The following is a 21,375-nucleotide window of genomic DNA, read 5'->3' as shown; positions in this document are numbered from 1 at the left end:
CTAGGATTACAGGCGTGAGCCACCAGCGCCCGGCTTGTTGGTTCATCTTGAATTCAGGGTTGGGTGCTGTCCCTGAGCTTTTGTGCTCAAAGACTGAGCTCTACCACTTGAGCCACAGCTTCATTTCTGGCTTTTTGGTGGTTAATTAGAGATAAAGTCTCACAGACTTTCCTGCCTGGGTTGGCTTTGAACTGCTATCCTCAGATCTCAGCCTCCTGATTAGCTGGGATTATAGGTGTGAGCTAATGGTACCTGACAAACCCCTTTCTTCAACTAGAATTCCATCATTCTCTCTAGTTTCCTCTGTCAAGCCTGGGCTCCAAAGAGCTATTAGTGCTTACACACACACACACATCTCAGCTTCCATGATGTGTTCAGGCTGGCTTCCTGATTCCTTCTTCAAATCTCTCTCATTTTTTTTTTAAATTGTAGGTGTGAGGCCGGAACTTGAACTCAGTCCCTGACACTTTGGCTTATTAGGTGGCGCTCTACCAACTGAGCAAGGCCTCCAATCCCTCAATCCCTTCTCTTCTGCACCAGTCTCCATTGGATTGATCTGATCTGTCTTGTTTTTGTCGGTTGTGCCACTTGAACTCTGGGCCTGAGCACTGTCCCTCAACTCTTCAGCTCAAGGCTAGCACTCTACCACTTGAGCCACAGCACCACTTCTGCTTTTCTGGTGTTTTATTGGAGGTAAGAGTTTCATGGCCTTTCTGCCCCGGCTGGCTTTGAACCATGATCCTCAGATCTCAGCCTCCTGAGTAGCTAGGATTATAGGCATGAGCCACAGGCACCGGGCTTTGAGCTGGTCTGTTGATTCCTATCCAGAGTGCTGTCTCATATCTTGCTTTGGACATGAACAGACATCTTTCTCCTTGCCTTTGAAGTCCCAAAAGAGCCCATGAAAGAACAAGCCCATGAAAGACCAGAATAGGGGTTGTAGAAGAAAATCACAGCCTGTTTCACCTGCCCCTTACCTTCGGAGTATAAAATTCTAGCACTGGCAGGGCTGGGGCTGAGGAGGGGGAAGAACAAGGAAGACAGTTACCAGAAATAAATGTAAGGCAAGATGAACCCTAGCAGTACTGATGGAAGACTTTTCCAGTAAACCAAACAGCTGGGTCCTCTTTTGACTGAGATATTTGCAGATTGTAAAAGATGGTTCTGTGTGTGTGTTGGAGGGGGGAGCGGGGCAATCAACAGAACTGTGAAAATAGTTTAAATAGTTCTGCTCAAGAAGCATCCATAGAGAAGGTTCTCTGAGATAGCAGTAAAACCTAAATTCTTATAACTATGGGATTAAGGCCCATTCCTTTAAAGTCACCCAGTTGTTGGCAGAGAACAAGACAGAGGGACAAGCTGCAGAGGGGAAAGGGCTGACTGAGGAACCAAGGCTGGCCTTGAGTAGAGGGAGAGGCAGGAGGCATGGGCCTAGACATCAGGAGAGCTGGGAGCCCAGGAGTCTCTCAATAGCTGCATTGATGTCCCCTCCTGTGGCAATCAGGGCCTGCAGGTTGGCCTCACGATTGATGAAACCCATGGAGTTGAGCTGCTCCAGTTGCTGCTGAAATCTCACTTCTGGTGTCTGCACCTGGAGGAGACAGGCATTGTGAGGAGGGCATAGGACCCACTCAGGGGGACATTGGTTTTGTTTTTGGAGCCTCAACCTATCAATCCTTCTGCTTCAGCCTCCAGAATGTTGGGATTATAGGCGTGTTCCAACACACCTGACTCCCAGAGAGACTCTGTGAAACTGAGGCTTTATAAAAGACTAGTAAGACCGGGTGCCAGTGGCTCATGCCTGTAATCCCAGCTACTCAGAAGTGATCTGAGGATCACTGTTCAAAGCCAGCCCGGGCAGGAAAGTTCGCGAAACTCTTATCTCCAATAAACCACCAGAAAACTGTAAGTGGCACTACAGCTCAAGTGGTAGAGCACTAGCCTTGAGTTGAAGAGCTGAGGGACAGCGCTCAGGCCCAGAGTTCAAGCCCCACAACTGACAAAAAAACCCAATAACCAAAACCAAAAAAAAAAACTAGTAGGTCTTTAATGTCCTCTGTGTCAATCAGTGGGGCAGGAAAAAGTGCAAAACAAATGGACAGGGATCCCAAGTTCCAAGATCATTATACCTGTAATGAGGTGATCTTTAAAATGTCAAAGTTGAGCTGGGAATGTGGCTTAGTGGTAGAGTGCTTGCCTAGCATGCATGAAGCCCTGGGTTCAATTCCTCAGTACCACAAACAGAAAAAAAAGCCAGAAGTGGTACTGTGGCTGAAGTGGTAGAGTGCTAGCCTTGAGCAAAAAGAAGCTCATAGACAGTGCCCAGGCCCTGAGTTTAAGCCCCAGGACTGGCAAAAAAAAAAAAAAGTCAAAGTTTCTGATAGGTACAGTGAAGCTTATATTCCTCATTACCTTCCATAAATACTCTGGAGATGTTAACAGGTGCTTCACAAGCCAACTGATCTGTGAGCAAATAAGATGTATGCTAACCATGCCCTTCCTGACAGTTATCACACACAGCTCTTGTCAAGGCCTGAAAAGGATCCCAGGAGAGAAATCACCTGTTTAATTTTGTTTGACTGATCAACACACACAATTTACAAAAGAGAAGGCTTTTCATTCTCCACACTCCTATAAACATCTCCTGGAAACATTTTCCTAAGGGATGCTAGAGGAGCACTAGTCTCAATCATGAACAAAACTCAGAAGAAGGTTGGCAATCACTATCTGCCTGGCTGTTGAGAAGAAAGTGTACTCCAAAAGTATATCCCAGAGAAAGAAAGGACTTGCCACCTAGGGTCAAAGAGCAAATCGGTCACCCAGACCCCAGGACCCACTGTATCAGGAGCACCTTCCAGTGTTCCATGTTGCTTATCCCAGCCACAGTAGATCTTGGAGGTCATCAGACCAGCTTAGTGCTCTACACAGAGCCAGGAACAGTGTGTGTGTGTGTGTGTGTGTTGGTAGTGGGGTCTCCCGGAACAGTGTGTGTGTGTGTGTGTGTGTGTGTGTGTGTGTGTTGGTAGTGGGGTCTCCCGGAACAGTGTGTGTGTGTGTGTGTGTGTGTGTGTATGTGTGTGTGTGTTGGTAGTGGGGTCTCCCGGAACAGTGTGTGTGTGTGTGTGTGTGTGGGTAGTGGGGTCTGAACTCAGGACCCGGGCACTGTCCCTTAGCTTTCTCACCAAGCCTGGGCATTTTACCACTTGAGCATCTTTGCTCCTCCCTCCAAAGCCCTGGCCTTTACTTTGTTAACCAAAACTCTAGTCATTTCACCTTCCAGAATCCTTTCCAGTCTTAGATATGGAATGTGCTTTATCAAAAGAATCCTTGCAGGGGTTGGGGAGGGAGTTCCATAGTAAGGCATATGTTTAGTATATGTGAAGACCTGGGTGCAATCTCCAGCACTAAAAACAAAGGATCCTTTGCTAGAAATAGAATGATATAATACAGGATTTAAAGTATAAATTCTTTCTTTTTTTTTTTTTGTTGGTCATGGGGAATGAACTCTGGGCATGGATGCTGTCCCTCAGCTCTTCAGCTCAAGGTGAGCACTCTATCACTTGAGTCACAGTGCCACTTCTAGTTTTCTTGTGGTTAATTGGAGATAAGAGTCATAGGAACTTTCCTGCCTGTGCTGACTTTGAACTGCAATCCTCAGATCTCAGCCTCCTGAGTAGCTAGGATTATAGGTGTGAGCCACCAGTGCCCAGCTTTTTTTTTTTTTCTTTGTCAGTCGTGGGGCTTGAACTCTGGGCCTGGGCACTGTCCCTCAGCTCTTCAGCTCAAGGCGCACACTCTACCACTTCAGCTACAGCGCCACTTCCGGTTTTCTGGTGGTTTATTGGAGATAGGAGTCTCACGGTCTCTCTTGCCCGGGCTGGCTTTGAACTGCGATCCTCAGATCTCAGCCTCATGAGTAGCTAGGATTACAGGCGTGAGCCACCAGCGCCCAGCTAATGCCCAGCTTTAAAGTGTGAATTCTGAAGACTGAATGCTTGGGTTTGAATTTTAGCTCTACCACCTCTCTAGGTCTTGATTTTCTTCATCTGTAATGCAGAGGTAATAATAATAGCTTTCTCTTAAGACTGTCTTGGGAAATAAAGGAAATGAGCACTCCTATATAAAGCACTTACAACAGTACTGTTACATGGTAAGTACTATTAATGTTCTCATCTCCACTTTACAAGCATAGAAATTGAACTCAGGAATGATTGGCAACCTGCCTAAGGCTAGTGAGTGGTAGATCAGGACTTAAAAGTGTTTGGCTGCCTGCAAAGCCTATCTTGGTGTATCTTCCCTCTACTGCTACCTTTGACACTGTCCAAGATGGAAAGGGCAGTCCTGGTCGCAGTCCCCACTGTCCCATGTACCTGTGAGTTTCCACCTCCAGCTAACAACTGGATCATCTGCTGCATGAGGTGCTGCTGGGCATTGGAAGCCCCAGTGGGAGGAGACGTGGCTGGTGTGGCTGGTGAGGAGGAGGGAGCCTCAGCTGTAGATCCTGAGTTGCCGCCTGAGGGGGCTGTGGTCCGGGACATCCCAAAGGAGCCAAGACTGTAGGCAGGAGAGATCAAGAGGTGAGAGATAGCATTCAAGAAAGGGAAGAGCCAGGCACCCATGGCTCAGTTCTGTAATCCTAGCTACTCAGGAGGCTGAGATCTGAGGATTGTGCTTCGAAGCCAGCCTAGGCAGGAAAGTCCATGAGACTCTTGTTTTTGTGCCCATCCTGGGGCTTGAACTCAGGATCTAGGAAAGTCTGTGAGCTCTTGCCTTCACTTAACCACCAGAAAACTAGAAGTGGTGCTGTGGCTCAACATGGTAGAGCAGGAAATGGTGCTATAGCTATAGTAGTAGAGTGCTCACCTTGAGCTGAAGAGCTCAGGGGCAGCACCCAGACCCAGAATTCAAGCCCCATGACCAACAACACCAACAATACCAATACTATCACCACCACTGACAACAAAACCTGTTATTCTATTAGGGCTGGGAAGGTGGCTCAGTGGTAGAGTGCTTGCCTTGCATGCATGAGGCCCTGGATTTGATTCCTCAGCACCACATAATCAGAAAAAACTGGAAGTGGCATTGTGGATCAAGTGGTAGAGCGCTAGCTTTGAGTTGAAGAGCTCAGGGACAGTGCCCAGGGCCCCACAACTGACCAAAAAAAAAAAAAAAAAAAGTGGTAGAGGACCAGCCTTTAACAAAAAAAGCTCGGAGACAGAGCCCAAATCCTAAGTTCAAGCCCTACAACTGTTCCCCCACCCCCAAAATAAATAAAAGAATGGAGTCTGGTGCAGTGCTTGTAATCTCAACAGTTAAGAGGCTGAGGGAGGATTTTGAGTTATGAGGACGGGGTGGGGGGGGGAGGAAGAGAAAGAAAAGAAAGAGAAAGAGAAGACGGAGGGAGAGGGAAAGGGAGAGGAAGGGGAGAGAATGAGTATCCAGAAGGAAAAACAGGAAGACAGGAAAGGAGATCATCAGAAATATGGGGGCTGCTCAGTGGCCAAGAGATAAAGGGGATAAAGGAGAGGAGCAGTCAGCCAGGACCTTGTTGCCCATTCCCTCCTCACCTGGGTACCAAACCAGGAGCCTCAGTCTGCAAGGTCTGTAGTCCCTGCTGGATCTGCAGTAAAGCCTGCATGGCCCGGGGATTAGTGAGGATAGAGAGGGACTCCGGATTCTGCATCTGATGAGAGAAGAGAAAGGGAAGGGGCAGAAAGGAGGCGGCATCCTAAAGCCAGAATTCCTACGTCCACTTCTAATCAAACGAGTCCACCTCTTGCCCTTCCTCTCCAGCCCTTGAGGCTCCCAACTTACCTGTTGTAGAAATACAGGGAGTTGTAGGCGGAGCTGCTCCTGCAGCTGGGGGTTCCCAGCAAAGAGCGGCACATTCACCATCATCTGCCAAAGGGAAGTTAGGAGAGGGAGGTCTAGGTCTTCTCACCCTAAGAAACACCCCCAGCTGGGTACTGGTGGCTGAGATATAAGGATTGTGGTTCAAAGCCAGCCTGGATAGAAACTCCCTGTAATACTCATTTCCAACTGGAAGCTATGGCTCAAAGAGGTAGAGCCCTAGCTTTGACCAAAAGAGCTCAGGGATAGTGCCTAGACCCTGAGTTCAAACCACACAACTGACAAAACAAAAAAACCCACCCCCATCAGCCTCCCTTGATATCTGTCCTACTGTAAGAAATCTGGCCAGCATAACTATACTCGGAGCAGTGTAGAGCATCAGGAATCATACTACTCTATTAGGGGGAACCTCTTCCCCAGCAATATTCCCCTTATGAAAGTTTGATACCTGAGCAGCAAAATCAGGGTTCTGGGCAAGTGTCTGCATCATGCTGCGCATGTAGGGGGCTGAGATCACATTCTGCATCAGCTGGGGGTTCTCAGAGATCTGTTGGAGAAGGGCCTGCATTTCTGGGCTGTTGAACATTCCTAGGACAAGGAAGAAAAAAGACAGGAGAGAAGGGGTCCAAATGGAAACCAGATGCCTCACTTCAATCATCCTCACTCCAGACACTGAGTGGTTAGAAAACTCAGAAGGCACCCAAGTTCTGAGCCTGAGTCTAAGTCTCTTCTGACTCCAAAGTCAGCTCACCATCTACTTTGCTAAGGATAAGTCAGTTAGAAACTGGGTCCAATTTATGCCCCTCTGGCCTGTTGCTGCCACAAGGTCAGATAATATCTGAGTTGGAAAGGACTGATTAAACCTACCCAGGCCAATGATTTTCAAACCTGTCTCAGCTGCAGACACTCCTTCTTCAAGTCAAATCTTACTCCAAAACCAAGTATATCAATAGTCTGGTTGGAGCTGGGGCAGAAGGCATAGAGCCTCTTCTATAGCATCCCTCCTCATCCTAGAGATGGTTCTAAACCCCCAGGACTCAGGAATATAATTGGAAAGCCTTGAATCAAGTGCTAGTCCATATTTTCTAAGTAAGGAAGCTGAAGCACATAAAGGGGAAAGGACCTTCCCAATCAAGGTATCTCCCATGGTGCAGTGAAATCAAGACAGCTACAAAAGACATTCCCAGAGCCATGTGTATAGTCACAGTCCAGATAAAGCATTCCCTAGGGTTGTGCAGTGAATAACTTGCACTTCTATACATGGTAGCCCTGTACATCCTTCTCGCCCTGCTTCACATCTGCCTGTCCCTGGATCTGCCCTGCTTCTTCCACAACAAACCCTCCACCTCCCAATCTAACCCATTTATACTGGATGGTACCAAAGACACTCATGAACTTGCCTGGTTTGTTCATGAGCTATTACTCAGGTCACTCTCAGGGATAGCAGGACATGGTGAAAACAAACCTTCCACCTCTGAAGGGTGGGGACACTACCTGAGGCTGCTGAGCCTCTGTCCATAGCTTTAATAATCTCATCTCTATCTTCAATGTCCTGAAGCAGTATAAGCTCTATTCAGCAGTATGGCAGAGGAACTGCCCCGGTGACCCTACTAAGCTCCTTCCACCCTAAGACATACCTGACCCCAGGCTAGCCGCATTGATCCCAAAGGGGTTCGAGACTGTCGGGTGCACCTGGCTCGTCCCCGATCCTCCGGTGCCCTCCCCACCGGACCCGGGGGCCTGGGAGGTGGGGGGCGAGGGGCTCCAGGGGTTAGGGAGGGGCTCTCGATTCTCAGTCCGAAGAGGCTGGGAGGACGAGCTGTCGGAGTTCCCGGCCAGGGAAGAGAAAGGATTGTTGCCAAACTGGGAGGAGGGAAAGGTTTTGGGTTAAGGACTGAAACAAATCAGGGATAAGAGCTAGGCCCTTTCTCTCCTCTTACCTAAGAGCCTCCCCTTCCCCAGAAAAGGGAGAGAAATCTAAAATTCTGGGCTCAGTTCTTTGTCCACAAAGGAAGGCTCCACCCTCAACCCTCACAGTACAGACCCAAGTGAGAGTTCTAACTTCATCACATGAACCTGAAAATCTCCTCCCTCTGGCCCCTAGAAACTAGGACAGAGGCTTGCCCAAGTGATGTGTTCGCTAAGGGAGTCCTGGACCCTATTTTACTTGCTCAGCCTTTCTCAGAGGCCTAAGCTGAGGAGCATCCCTTCTTGAGTTCCCAGGTAATCCTGAAGCAGGCAAGTAGGAGATATCTAAGCAGCTTTGGCCCCTCCCCATCTGGGTTTTTCACCTCTAGCCACTTTCCTGTTCAAAGTGGGCCACAAAACAAGGCTGGTCAACCACTTGCCCACTCTGAGTTTAGTTCCTTCCATCTCAGTAGATGTCTATTCAGATAACAGGATTCTTAAGCCAGGGTGCTTGTACCAGTTTTAGTCTTAGTCTCTGCTTTAGATTTCCTGTTCTGACAGCATGTCCAGCATGGTCGCCCCCATCTAGCTTTCAGCTCTGCTTTTTCTTTTTCTTTTTTTTGGTTCTGGTCGTGGGGCCTGGGCGCTGTCCCTCAGCTCTTCAGCTCAAGGCTAGCGCTCTACCACTTGAGCCACAGCGCCACTTCCGGCTTTTTTCCTTTTTGCTTATGTGGTGCTGAGGAATCGAACACAGGACCTCATGCATGCGAGGCAAGCGCTCTACCACTGAGCCACCTTCCCAGCCCCTCAGCTCTGCTTTTTCTTACAGGTATATCCTAAGGGTTAAATCTCTTCCTGAACTATCCAGAATGAGAGCAGCCATTATTCATTGAGAGCCATTGTGCCTAACACATTTATTTTAATATTTAGAATATTCCTTTAGTACACTAGTTCTCAAAGTGTGGTCTTAGGATCCCTGCAAAATTTAAAATGTTTTTCATAATTCTAAGATGCTAATTTGCTTTTTTCACTCTTATTCTCTTATGAGGCTATAATGGAGTTATCCAAAGGCTACATAACATATGACTAGAGCTTGAACTCAGAACCTGGGTGCTGTCCCTTAGCTTTTTGGCTTAAACTGGTACTCTACCATGTGAACCACGTAACCAGCACCTGGCCTAAATAAAGTATTAAAAAAAAAAATCAACTCTCAAGCTGGATGCCAGTAGCTCATACCTTAATCCTAGCTACTCAGGAAGCTCCCAGTTCAAAGCCAGTCTAGGCAGGAAAGTCCATGAGACTCTTATCTCTTAATCACAGAAAAAACTGGAAGTGGGCTGTGGCTCAAGTTGGAGAGGGGGCCTTGAGCAAAAAGGAGCTCAGGGACCTAGGACCAGAGTTCAAGCTTCAGGACTGGCAAAAAAAAAATCTCAGCTTTAATTTCTGTCACAGCAAATATTAGTAAATATGACTTATGAAGCAAAAATGCCTTACAGTTTTCCAATTTCTTTTCCTTAAAAAAAAAAAGACAAAAAAAACTTGGGATTTTACTAGGCACCAGTGGTTCATCCTTTTTTTTTTTTGTCAGTCATGGGGCCTGAACTCTGGGCCTGGGCACTGTCCCTCAGCTCTTCAGCTCAAGGCTAGCACTCTGGCTTTTTCTGCTTATGTGGTACTGAGGAATTGAACCCAGAGCCTCATGCATGCAAGACGAGCATTCTACCACTGAGCCACCTTCTCAGCCCCATCCTTATAACTATTCAGGAGGCTGAGATCTAAGGATCTTAGTTTAAAGCCAGCCTGGGCAGATAAAACTGGGAAGCCTATTTAAGGTGGAAACGGAAGTGTGGTTCAAGTGGTAGAGCACCAACTGTGAGCTAAAAGGCTGAAAAAGAGCACAGGCCTGAGTTCAAGACCAAGTACTGGCAGGCAGGCACGGGGGCGCACATGTGCGCGCGCACACACACACGTTTTCATGGTTGATTTCTACTAACAACTTCTAAAAAAGCAATGCCTAGTCCAGTGTGTTGGTATGCAAATGTAATTTCAGCATTCAGGAGGTTCAAGAGTATGAGAAAGTGAGTGCCAGTGGCTCACGCCTATCATCCTAGCTACTTAGCATGCTGAAACCTGAGGATTGTGGTTTGAAGCCAGAACAGCAGAAAAGTTTATGAGACTCTTTTTTTTTTTTTTTTTTTTTTTACATCAGCGGTGGGGCTTGAACTCTAGGCCTGAGCACTGTCCCTCAGCTCTTCAGCTCAAGGCTATCACTTGAGCCACAGCGCCATTTCTGGTTTTCTGGTGGCTTATTGGAGATAAGAGTCTCATGGACTTTCCTACCCAGGCTGGCTATGAACCTCGATCCTCAGTTCTATGAGACTCTTATCTTCAATAAATCACAGAAAAATCTGGAAGTCAGCCAGGAACTGATGACTCACACCTGAAATATTAACTACTCAGGAGGCTGAGATCTGAGGATCATGGTTCAAAGCTAAGCCTTGTCAGGAAAATTTATAAGATTCTTATCTCCAATTAACAACCAGAAAACTGGAAGTAGAGCTGTGGCTCAAAGTGGTAGTGTGCTAGGCTAGCCTGACAAAAGTGCTCAGGACAGTGTCTAAATCCTGGGTTCAAGCCTTAGGTCTGGGGGGTGAGAGGAAGCAGTATTAAGAATAACCAAGATTTTTTTTTTTTTTTTTTTGGTCATGGGGCTTGAATTCGGGGCCTGGGCGCTGTCCCTCAGCTCTTCAGCTCAAGGCTAGCACTCTACCACTTGAGCCATAGTGCTACTTGCGGTTTTCTGGTGGTTGATTGGAGGTAAGAGTCTAATGGACTTTCTTGCCGGGGCTCACTTTGATGGGGATCCTCAGATCTCAATCTCCTGAGCAGCTAGGATTACAGGTGTGAGCCAGCAGCGCCCGGCCCAAGATGTTTTTGTTTTTGAAGAATGGGTTGGTATATACGGTGGTTCAAGCCTGTAATCCTAGATGAAAACTGGGGAGTCATGATTCCAGGCCAACCTAGACATAAAAGTTCTCAAGACTTCATTTCATTCAATGACTAGGCATAGCGGTATACACTTGGTATCCTCAGTGATACAGGGAAACCCAAGTAGGAAGACCACAGCCCAGGTCTGCCTAGGCAAAAGATGAGATTCTACTTCAAAAATAATGCAAAAAAGAGCTGGAGGAGCCAGGCGCTGGTGTCTCACGCCTGTAATCCTAGCTACTCAGGAGGCTGAGATCTGAGGATCGCGGTTCAAAGCCAGCCCGGGCAGGAGAGACTGTGAGACTCTTATCTCCAATAAACCACCAGAAAACCGGAAGTGGCGCTGTAGCTCAAGTGGTAGAGTGCTCGCCTTGAGCTGAGGAGCTGAGGGACAGCGCCCAGGCCCAGAGTTCAAGCCCCACGGCCAACCAAAAAAAAAAAAGAGCTGGAGGTGCCAGGCGTTGGTGGCTCACGCCTGTAATCCTAGCTACTCAGGAGGCTGAGATCTGAGGATCAGGTGCAAAGCCAGCCTGGGCAAGAAAGGCTGTGAGACTCTTATCTCCAATAAACCACCAGAAAACTGAAAGTGGCACTGTAGCTCAAGTGGTAGTGTTCTTGCCTTGAGCTGAAGACTGAGGGACAGCTTCCAGGCCCAGAGGTCAAGCCCCACAACTGACAAAAAAAAAATAAGAAAAAGGGCTAGAGGCTCAGTTCAAATGGTATAGCAGCTGCCTTGCAAGTACAAGGCCCCGAGTTCATTCCCATTACCACCTCAATAAAAAGAATGGAGCTGGGCTGGGAAGGTGGCTCAGTGGTAGAGCGCTTGCCTTGCATGCTTGAGGCCCTGGGTTCGATTCCTCAGCACCACATAAGCAAAAAAGAAAAAAGCCGGAAGTGGCACTGTGACTCAAGTGGTAGAGCGCTGGCCTTGAGCTGAAGAGCTGAGGGACAGCGCCCAGGCCCAGAGTTCAGGCCCCAGGACTGGATCCAAAAAAAAAAGAATGGAGCTTAGAGGTTGAGATTTGAGAATCTCAGATCAAAAGCCAGCCTGGCAGGAAAGTCCATGAGAATTTTATCTCCAATAAACCACTCAGAAAACCAGAAGTGGCACTGTGCTAGCCTTGAGCTGAAAAGCTGAGGGACAGCACCCAGGCCCAAAATTCAAGCCTCTTGACTGACAAAAAAAAAAAAAAAGAGGATGGAGTGGAGAATTCATTATTCTATAGATACCAAGACTACTTAAGACAATGTGGATTCACCGTAGGGACACATCAACAAAGCAGGAAAATAGATAAATCAGTAAATGACACTCATCTGGGAAATTTAGTATCGGACAAGACAAGAATGATGTATTTGTTAGGAAAGCATGGACCACTCTGGATATAGTGTTTTCCTTATCTACTGAAGTTGAGTAAAGGAGATCCTGCCCTCACTTCACACCCAGTGGGTTGTGAAAATTCCTTAAGCTGTACAAAGTCTATAGTCACATTAGTCTTCAATAAAACATTTTAAGAACAAGTTGAAGTGATAGAATCAGCACGATACCACTTCTATAATGTTTAAAAATATGCAAAACAATACTACAGATGTTTATGGACATACACAAAGGTAATAAAACAATCAGAATGATAAACACTAACTTCAGGATAGCAGTTAACTCTGGCAAGGGAATGAGGAATAGGACTAAGGAGGGAGATGTGAAGGCTACTACATTACCTATAATGACTTAACTTGCACATATATATGACTAGGAAAATATACAAGGCATAACATTAGTAACCAAGGAGAGTGTGTGTAATGGGATATAGCTTAGTGATACGAACATCTCCCTACTACAAGGCTCTAGGCTTGATCCCCACCACACACACACACACACACACACACACACACACACACACACACACAGAGGGGAGGTGGCTCAATGATAGAGTGCTTGCATGCATGAGGCCCTGGGTTCGATTCCTCAGCACCACTAAACAGAAAAAGCCAGAAGTGGTGCTGTGGCTCAAGTGGTAGAGCACTAGCCTTGAGCTGAAGAGCTGAGGGACAGTGCCCAGGCCCAGAGTTCAGGCCTCACAACTGACCAAAAAAAGAAAAGAAAGAAAGAAAGAAAGAAAAACAGAAGGTAGAATAGAGATGTCTGAAAGATGGTAACTAAAAGATCCCTTTTGTATATATTTTCAGCTTAGATAATGTTCTATACTTTTTAATTAGCTTCTGAAATTTGAAACATATAGATATATGTGTTTAACAGAAAACTAAATTTTGAGTAAGAACCAAAAAAGGCAATGAAATTATATAGGGCAACGTGTTTAGGGCAACATGGATAAAGGAGGGTGCCCTTGAACTCAGGGCCTTGAGCTTGTTTGCCTTTTTTGCTCAAGGAACTCTACTACTTAAGCCACATCTCTAGCACTAGTTTTTTGTTGGTTTAGTGGAGAGAAGAGTCTCAAAGGCTCTTCTGCCTGGACAGGCTTCAAACCATCTGAGATCCTCAGATCTCCACCTCCTGAGTAGCTGGAAATATAGGAATGAGCCACCAGTGTCTAGTCTACATTTTTATCTATACTTTTTGTTTTTAAACTACAAATCAATACTTTTTGTATTTTGGAATAAATTCATTATTCATAAATTCATTATTCATTTTTTCTTTATGCGGAAGGGGAGGGGGTGTCAGTCATGGGGCTTGAACTCGGCCTGGGTGCTATCCCTGAATTTTTCTGCTCAAGGCTAGCACTCTACCACTTTGAGCCACAGCTCCACTTCTGGTTTTCTGGTGTTTAAGTGGAGAGGACAGTCTCATAGACTTTCCTGTCCAGGCTGGCTTCCAATTATGATCCTCACTCAGATCTCAGCCTCCTAATTAGCTAAGCTTACAGGGCATGGGCCACCAGTGCCCAGCTCATTAAGCATTTTTAAAAGTACATAATACTAGGCCATGACCTCAGAGATTTAATTTAAAATGCAGGTCAAATATGAAGTAAGAAATATCATTAACAAGATTTGTAGGTGATTCTGATGTGTGCAAGCCATGGACCACACTTGTGGCATACTGTACTAAGGCTACCTTTTGACTACAACCTTTGAGCCAGTGATACAAAAATGGCTACTATGCCTCGTTCACTTTTCTAGGTACCTCTGCCATAATCTGCTGGCATGCCTCAGTCCACTCAAGTTGGACCATACCTGGATCTGCATTGTTGGGAATGCTTTCGAGCTAAGGCTCACTCTTTTGGGAGACAACACCCTGGGCTTGCCTTGGCTGAGGGCAGGAAATAACGAGACCAGACAATTCCCCCACTGTCCCCACCTGTTCCCGGGCAGCAGTGAACATGGGCTCCTGGATGTCAGTGTACATTCGGCGGAGGGCATTATATCCGCCGGGGATGCTTTCCAGGTTGCTCAGGGCCCGGTCTTGATTTCGCATCATTTCTTGCATCATTGCTGGATTCCGAGCAAGTTCCATTGTCTGGTGAAGGAAGAGAGACGGGATGGACCCTGAAACCAGGAGACCAAGATAGAAAAAGGACAGGCCCTGAGGAGAGGGTCTGTGTCAAAAATGCAGGATCTGCCCCACAGAGGCAGAGAGTAAGGCAAACCAGACTTCCTTCCTCTCCTGTAATCTAGGCCCCAGCCCTGCCTCCCTGTGGTTATTTCCGTTGGCTTTTCCTAGCAGAGGACTATGCTTCCAGATGGGGTGAGGCAGTAGCTTTTCTTTCTTAGGCTCTGAGGGTCCAGAGAGAAAATTAGTATCTATTGAGGAGCTACTACAAATACCAATCTACAGAATTCAAGTCATGCCATCCTCACAATGACGAGTAAGTATTCCTATTCCTATTTTGTAAATGAAAAAAATAACTAAGCTTAGAGATATTCAAGAACTTGCTGCCTAAGACACATAACCAGTTAATGGTAGAACAGGTTTCAAGGCCAGGTTGGCCTATCTGACCAAGACCACATTGTGACTCCTGGCCTCACATCAGATAGGGGAAGGATCAGGCTGAGACAAGGCTGACATCCTCAAACCCAATCCAAGGTCTTCAGCCTGACTGAACTTTGAGTAACACCAAAAATTGATGACAGTCGTCAACATCTTCTCCTCTCTCTTTACCCCTTCTTTGTCTTTCTCTTTTTTTGGTACTGGTACTAGGGCTTAAATTTAAGGACTTGTGCTCTTACTTGTCTTTTTCTGCTCATGGCTGGTACACTATCACTTGAGCCATAACTCCACTTCTACCTTTTCTTGTTGCTTAATTAGAGATCAGAGTCTCACAGACTTTTCTGCCTAGGTTGGCTTCGGATCTTAATCGTCTGATCTCAGCTTCCTGAGTAGCTAGGATTACAGGCATGAGCTACCAGTACCTGGCGAAGCTTTTCTTCTTTGTAGGTAATGCAAACTTTTAATTAGGAGTCAATTATATCAAACCTCACCAAGTTCAGAAGGGAGAATGTGAGCATAGCAGCATAGCAACTTCTTGTTCCCATCGCAATTGGCCTACTTCCTTCTTCCCAAATTTGTTCTATAATACTTGCCTCTTCTAAGATGCTTGCTTGCCTGCCTTCCTTCCTTCCTTTCCTTCCTTCCTTTCTCTCTCTCTCTCTCTTCCTTTCTTTCTTTGTTGGTCATGGGGCTTGAACTCTGGGCCTGGGGGCTGTCCCTCAGCTCTTCAGCTGAAGGCAAGCACTTTACCACTTGAGACACAGCGCCACTTCTGGTTTTCTGCTGGTTTAATGGAGATAAGAGTCTCACCAACTTTCTTGCCTGGGCTGGCTTTGAACTGTGATCCCCATATCTCAGCCTCCTGAGTAGCTAGGATTACAGGCGTGAGCCACCAGTGCCCAGCAAGATACTTTCTTAAAAGATAAAAACAAAACAAGAAAAACCCCCAAAACAAAACTCCACACCCTTTTGGACTGAGGTGCCCAGCGTCTTGGGACTCTGATCTCATTTCATATACATTCATCCAATAACAATTGTGTAATTACTATGTATCAGGCACAGCTCCAGATAAGAACTAAACACTCAAAACCTCTTGCCCAGCTGGGTACCAGTGGTTCATGCTTGTAATTCCTAGCTACTTGGGCTGAGATCTGAGGATTGTGATTGGCAGCCAGTCTCTACAGAAAAATCCCTGTGAGATTCTTTTTTTTTTTTTTGTGTCCGGTCGTGAGGCCTGAACTCTGGGCCTGGGCACTGTCCCTCAGGTCTTCAGCTTAAGGCTAACACTCTACCACTTGTGCCACAGCGCCACTTCCGGCTTTTTTTTTTTTTTTTTTTTGCTTATGTGGTGCTGAGGAATCGAACCCAGGGCCTCAGGCATGCAAGGCAAGCACTCTACCACTAAGCCACCTTCCCGGCCCCCCTGTGAGATTCTTATCTCCAATTAACCTCCAGAAAACTGGAAGTGGAGCTGTGGCTCAAAGAGGTAGAGTGTTAGCCTTGAGCAAAAGAGCTTACAACCAGTCAAAAAAAAACCCAAAAAACAACACTTGGGCTGGGAAGGTGGCTCTGTGGTAGAGTGCTTGCCTTTCATGCATGAGGCCCTGGGTTCAATTCCTCAGCACCACATAAGCAGAAAAAACTGGAAATGGCACTGTGGCTCAAGTGGTAGAATGCTAGCCTTGAGCTGAAGAGCTAAGGAACAGCGCCCAGGCCCAGAGTTAAGGCTCCACGACTGACAAAACAAAAAACAAAAAAACACTTGCCCTTAGGGAAGCTGCCTTCTGGTAAGTCCAGCTCTGATACCCACAGCTCTGCTAGGAATACCATCTCTCCTTATCTCTTGGACTGGTCTGAGTTGAAGCTCCCAAAAACATCAATGGCAAAATGGCATCTGCTGGGCCTTCTTCCCCACCAGGCCTGCCCAGTCACAATGCTCCTCAAAATATCTTATTTTTTACTCCTAGGTCTTTGCTTTTCTGTCCCTTAGCCCTGATTTTTTTGTTTTTCCTTTTCTCTGGCTCACCTGCCCTCCCTTTTTGAGTCTCAATTTGGTGACATTTCTTCTGGGCCTGGTATGCCCCAGGACCTTTTTTTTTGGGTCCGGTCGTGGGGCCTGAACTCTGGGCCTGGGCGCTGTCCCTCAGCTCTTCAGCTCAAGGCTAGAGTTCTACCACTTGAGCCACAGCGCCACTTCTGGCTTTTTTTCTTTTGCTTATGTGGTGCTGAGGAATCGAACCCAGGGCCTCAGGCATGCAAGGCAAGTGCTCTACCACTGAGCCACCTTCCCAGCACCCCCCCCCCCCTTACCCTCCTCTGCGATTCTGTGATATCAGGATCGTATACTGTATCTACTTGTTTACTTGTCCCACTTCCCTTTGAGACCAGAAGCTAGTCCTTCATCCTTCTATGACTCTGTCTCAAATATTCAAAATATAGCTGCTAAGTGAATGGATGAATGAATGAGAAAACAAACCAATATGGGACAAGGCAGGAAAGACTGAAGAGGGCAGGTGTTTTTCACCCTTCTAGCCTTTTTCTCCCAAACCTACCTGCCTCATGAGCTCAGGGTTGTTGAGCATGTGGCTGATCTCAGGGTTCCGTTCCATCAGCTGCTGCATCTGAGGGTTAGCCATGATCATGTGGCGCATCAGGTCAGGGTTAGACATCATATCCTGGACCAACGGGTTCTCCATGATTTGTGACAACATCTCAGGGTTGGACATCAGCTGCCTCTGCATCTGTTGCTGCAGCTCCATGAAGTTGGCAGAGCCTAGGCCCAGGCTGCCCAGCCCCAGGATGCCCCCAAAGCCAGCTGTGGGGAGGGGGCAGGGTCACAGTCTACCCCAAGAGTCCTTCCCCCATCTAGTAGAGCCAGAATTTGGGTCTCCAAGATGGGCCCAAACTACTTTTCCCATCTCCCTTTCCAGTCACTCCCACAGCCCCAGGTCTGATCTGCTTCTGGCAAAAAGGTGAGCTCAAAGGATTGAGACCTCTTTGACAGCAGAGACTGAGCTAAGTACAGAGTCAAGCAGAGGTAAGGCAATCAGTAGTGGCCTGTTAAATGAGTAAATAAACACTCCACTGCATAATTTTGGAGTCACCTTTTCCCAGTTCACAGGCTCTTCCAATCTCCATGCCCAGAGCTCATACTTGGCTTATACTCCCCTCCTCTAGGAAATTCATGGACTCCTTTCCTTCCCAGCTTGGTCAAGGACTAAGGTCTGGAACTCTATGTCCAGGTGTCCCTAGTCACATAGAACTAGGAGTAGGACCATGTTTTTCCCTCCTTTTGGCTTTCCCCCACTCCCTAGCCCAACACAAAATTGTGTTCTCCTTTCCAAGGGCTTACAGAGAATAGATGCAGTAGCACTGGGGGGTCCCTCCCCAACCCCTGGGGAGGGACCCCCCCCACTGCTCCTCCGGCTTCCACTGCCAGCATCTGAAGCAGCACTGCCAGAAGTGGAGGGCTGGGCAGGGGTGGCAGGTGAAGCAGGTGTGGTAGAGGGTGCTGAGGCAGGGTCAGGAGTAGAAGGGGAAGAAGCAGTGGCAGCAGCTGGATCTTGAGCCCTGCGGAAAGAGAAAGGAGAATGAATCCTGGTTGGACTAAGTACCAAAGAGGGAAGGTACCACAGCCATCTCTATGTGGGCTGTGCAGCTACTGCTAGCCCAAGCCACCTTCTGAGCAACCCTGATCCCAGTCACCTCAGGCTGAGGTGAGGCGATGCTGGCGGGTGGGCAGTCAGTAAACAGGGAGAGGGAGGAAGTCATTAATGTCATCTGTCTTCATCCAGGGCATCTCCTAGAGGAAGATGCAATTGTCTCTACCCAAGAGCCACCCACCTAGGCCTGGGCACAGGCCAGCTAGGTGTAGTGGAGGAAAGGCGAAGGAAGTATTGGACTGGGAAGTCCCAACCAGAAAACAAGGTGGGTTCCTCTCCTGAGCTTACTTCTGAGGGGTCTTGATGACCAGATGGACAGTGAGCCCATCCTTGATCCCGTGCTGATTCAGTGTGTCTCCATCCTTGAGGATCTTGCCTGCGAAGATCAGGACCAGCTGATCCTGCTGAGCCTTAAACCTCCGTGAGATTTCCTCTTTGAACTGTGATCAAGAAGCAAAGAACATTGTGGAGGCTGCCTAGACACCACCCACCAGGGACCCTGCCACTTCTTCAAGAATGTCTGCATTCTCTTGCTCTGACCTCTACTTGTGGGAAGTCCTTTCTGCAGTCTCAACTCCCTCCCTCTAGCTACAATAAATAGCTTCTTTCTTAATTTCTTTTTCTTTTCTTTCAGCTCTGGAAATAGAACTGAGGGTCTGAGTTGCTAGACAAGTCTCTACCATTTGAGCCACACCCCCCAGCCCAGTAGGTCTCTTAATTCTCATTCAAGGAGACAGACCAACTAGTTCTCACAGCTCTATCCCAGAGGCTCCTATCCTCACCTCTTGTGAGAATACTACTCAGGCAGCCTTCCCATTCCTAATCCCTTCAAATTGCCTTGAACCCAGGCAGAGTCTCGTTTCAGTCTTCTCTGGCTCCTAGTTTCCCCTTTTCTTCTTTATTCTTTGTGCCAGTCCTGGGGCTTGAATTCAGGCCCTGGGTACTATCCGGGAGCTTCGTTTTGCTCAAGGCTAACTAATTACCACTTGAGCCACAGTGAGACTTACTGGAGATGAATTTAATGGACTTTCCTGAGATCCTTAGAGCTAGGCCTCCTGAGTAGCTAGGATTTCAGGAGTGAGTCACAAGCACCTGGCCTCACTTCTTTTTATTTCCAGCTTTCCCATAACATCTACCACAAATTCAGTAAGAGTCCTAACCATTCACAAGTTAGCAATTTAGTGCATTATCTTCCTCATCTCCTAAAGATTAGAAAACTGAGGACCAGAGAGTTTAGGTAATTTGTCTTGGGAAGACTGGAACTCAGGCCTTGACACAAATGTCTAGGCTCTTAACCAAACACGTCTCTCAATTAGAGCTGTTTTCAAATTCAGCCTTGCAGAGAACACTATTTAAATTCTGAGATTTAGTAATCTGATATGGAAGTGAGGAAAAGAGATGGCACTAAGGGCTATTCTGGAGATAGTAAGACTCTCCAAATTCTATTGCCCTCCTCCCCCACCCCCAACAACACCAAACACACCTTTGCAATATAAACAGTGCACTTGCTGAGCAAAAGCAGCTTTCAGGTCTCTGGCTTTCAACCAGATGGCCTATCTTAAGCCCCACCTATGTGAAATTCTAGAGCAGTGCAGGAAATAAATAGTTCCTCATGCAACGAAATTTTATTGAGAACCTACAGAACTATAAATCCCAGAAGAGAGCTGAGAGACAAATGTAACCACCTGGATTTGAGAGAGTGGAATGCCTCTGGGCAGAGGGGAAAGCGCCCTCGGTCGCCCCAGCGCTCAGAGACGCCAGGGCTTCCTCCTGGAGACACACAGCGGGCGCTGAGAACTCCGCCCGCACCACCCCCCACCCAGTGCGCTCCGGTTCAGCACCTCGCCCCAGTCCTACTCCGCCTCCAACCCCCCGCAATAAGTGGGACATAACTCCCCTCAAGCCCAGGGTCCTCCCCGGTCCCCACTCTCCACCACCACGCCCCCAGCTCTGGCCACACAGCCAAACCCGCCCCCCCAAGCATGCGCCGCGCTCCCCCATACCCACCCTCGCAGGGCGCCCCCTTCCCGCCTCTCTTTCCCTGCCACACTTTGGAGTGCCCGCCGGCCCCCACTCTCCAGTCGGGGACCTTGCCCGGGGCCAGGCCCTCACGGAGCGCCCCCCCCTCCGCTGACCCCTCCTCCGCGCTCCTCCCTGACCACCCCCGCCAGCGAACCGTGCTACCTCCTTGACCGAGGCGCGATCGCAGATCACGATTTCCTCCTTGTCCTTGGGGGTCTTGACTGTGACCCGAATAGGGGGCCTCGTCTCGGCCCCGCTCGGCTCCGCCATGCCGCCGCCGCCACCCGGCCGCCCGCCAGCCCGCCCGACTCCTCCTCCTCCCGGGCCGGCCCGGCTCGGCTCCGGCGCCTCCGCCCCCCCCACCCCGCCTCCGATCCCCTCCCTCCCCCTCCCCAAGGCTTCGCCGCCCCCTCCGGACCCGCCGCAGCCACAGCGCCCCGGGCGGACTGGGGGGGCCACTGCAGCGGGGTCGCGCCTGGGCCCGGCCCGACCGCGGGGCTGGGCCTCGCGGGGTGGTGATCCCGGCGGGGTGCGGGCAGGGGCGGGCTGGGGCGGAAGACTCGCGGGTCCCTCGCAGCCCCGAGCAGCGCCACGTTCCCTGTGGCCCGAAGCGCCCCCGCCCCTCCGCGCCAACTCCCGCTCCGGGACAAAGGACTTTCTGTGTCTGCGCTTTATCTCCGTTTTCAGAGATAACCTGGTCGCTTCCAGGCCTCAGGCTTCCCCTACTGCTAGACGCCCGTAAACACCTCTTCAGGACTGAGTCTGTTTGTTCCCCGCGAGCTCTGGGCGGCTGGTCCTCAGGCATCGTTCTTAGAACGGGGTTTTGCCTACGTGGCCTTTCTGAGCCTTGATTTCCTCAAAATAACACTACCCATCGCCTCTCCTCAGAATTGGGCGTAATGTAGAAGAACTGCTTTGAAAAGTAACCACAGGTGGACCTCACAAATACGGAGGGGGCTTGTAAATTACAGATTTCCAGGCCAACATGATGACTTGCCCTCCCCG

At 48.4% G+C, this 21,375-nt stretch overlaps 1 protein-coding gene across 1 annotated transcript; it reads right to left on the bottom strand.

Annotated features, from left to right (window-relative positions):
• Positions 1-811: 811 nt before the first annotated feature.
• Ubqln4 (ubiquilin 4) lies at positions 812-20,716 on the bottom strand. The gene is made up of 11 exons (XM_042681705.1): positions 20,533-20,716; positions 18,637-18,788; positions 18,039-18,256; positions 17,239-17,501; positions 14,057-14,215; positions 7,488-7,713; positions 6,299-6,438; positions 5,815-5,898; positions 5,568-5,683; positions 4,371-4,554; positions 812-1,591 (listed from the first exon to the last, which is right to left on the bottom strand). The coding sequence occupies exons 1-11, from the start codon at positions 20,638-20,640 to the stop codon at positions 1,439-1,441; spliced, it is 1,803 nt and encodes a 600-aa protein (XP_042537639.1). The 5' UTR covers positions 20,641-20,716; the 3' UTR covers positions 812-1,438.
• Between the last annotated feature and the right edge of the window lie 659 nt (positions 20,717-21,375).

This window comes from Dipodomys spectabilis, unplaced genomic scaffold (genome assembly GCF_019054845.1).
Source record: "Dipodomys spectabilis isolate Male_0828 unplaced genomic scaffold, ASM1905484v1 ptg000069l, whole genome shotgun sequence".
Classification (NCBI taxonomy): domain Eukaryota; kingdom Metazoa; phylum Chordata; class Mammalia; order Rodentia; family Heteromyidae; genus Dipodomys; species Dipodomys spectabilis.
This window is presented reverse-complemented; position numbering and strand designations above follow the sequence as displayed.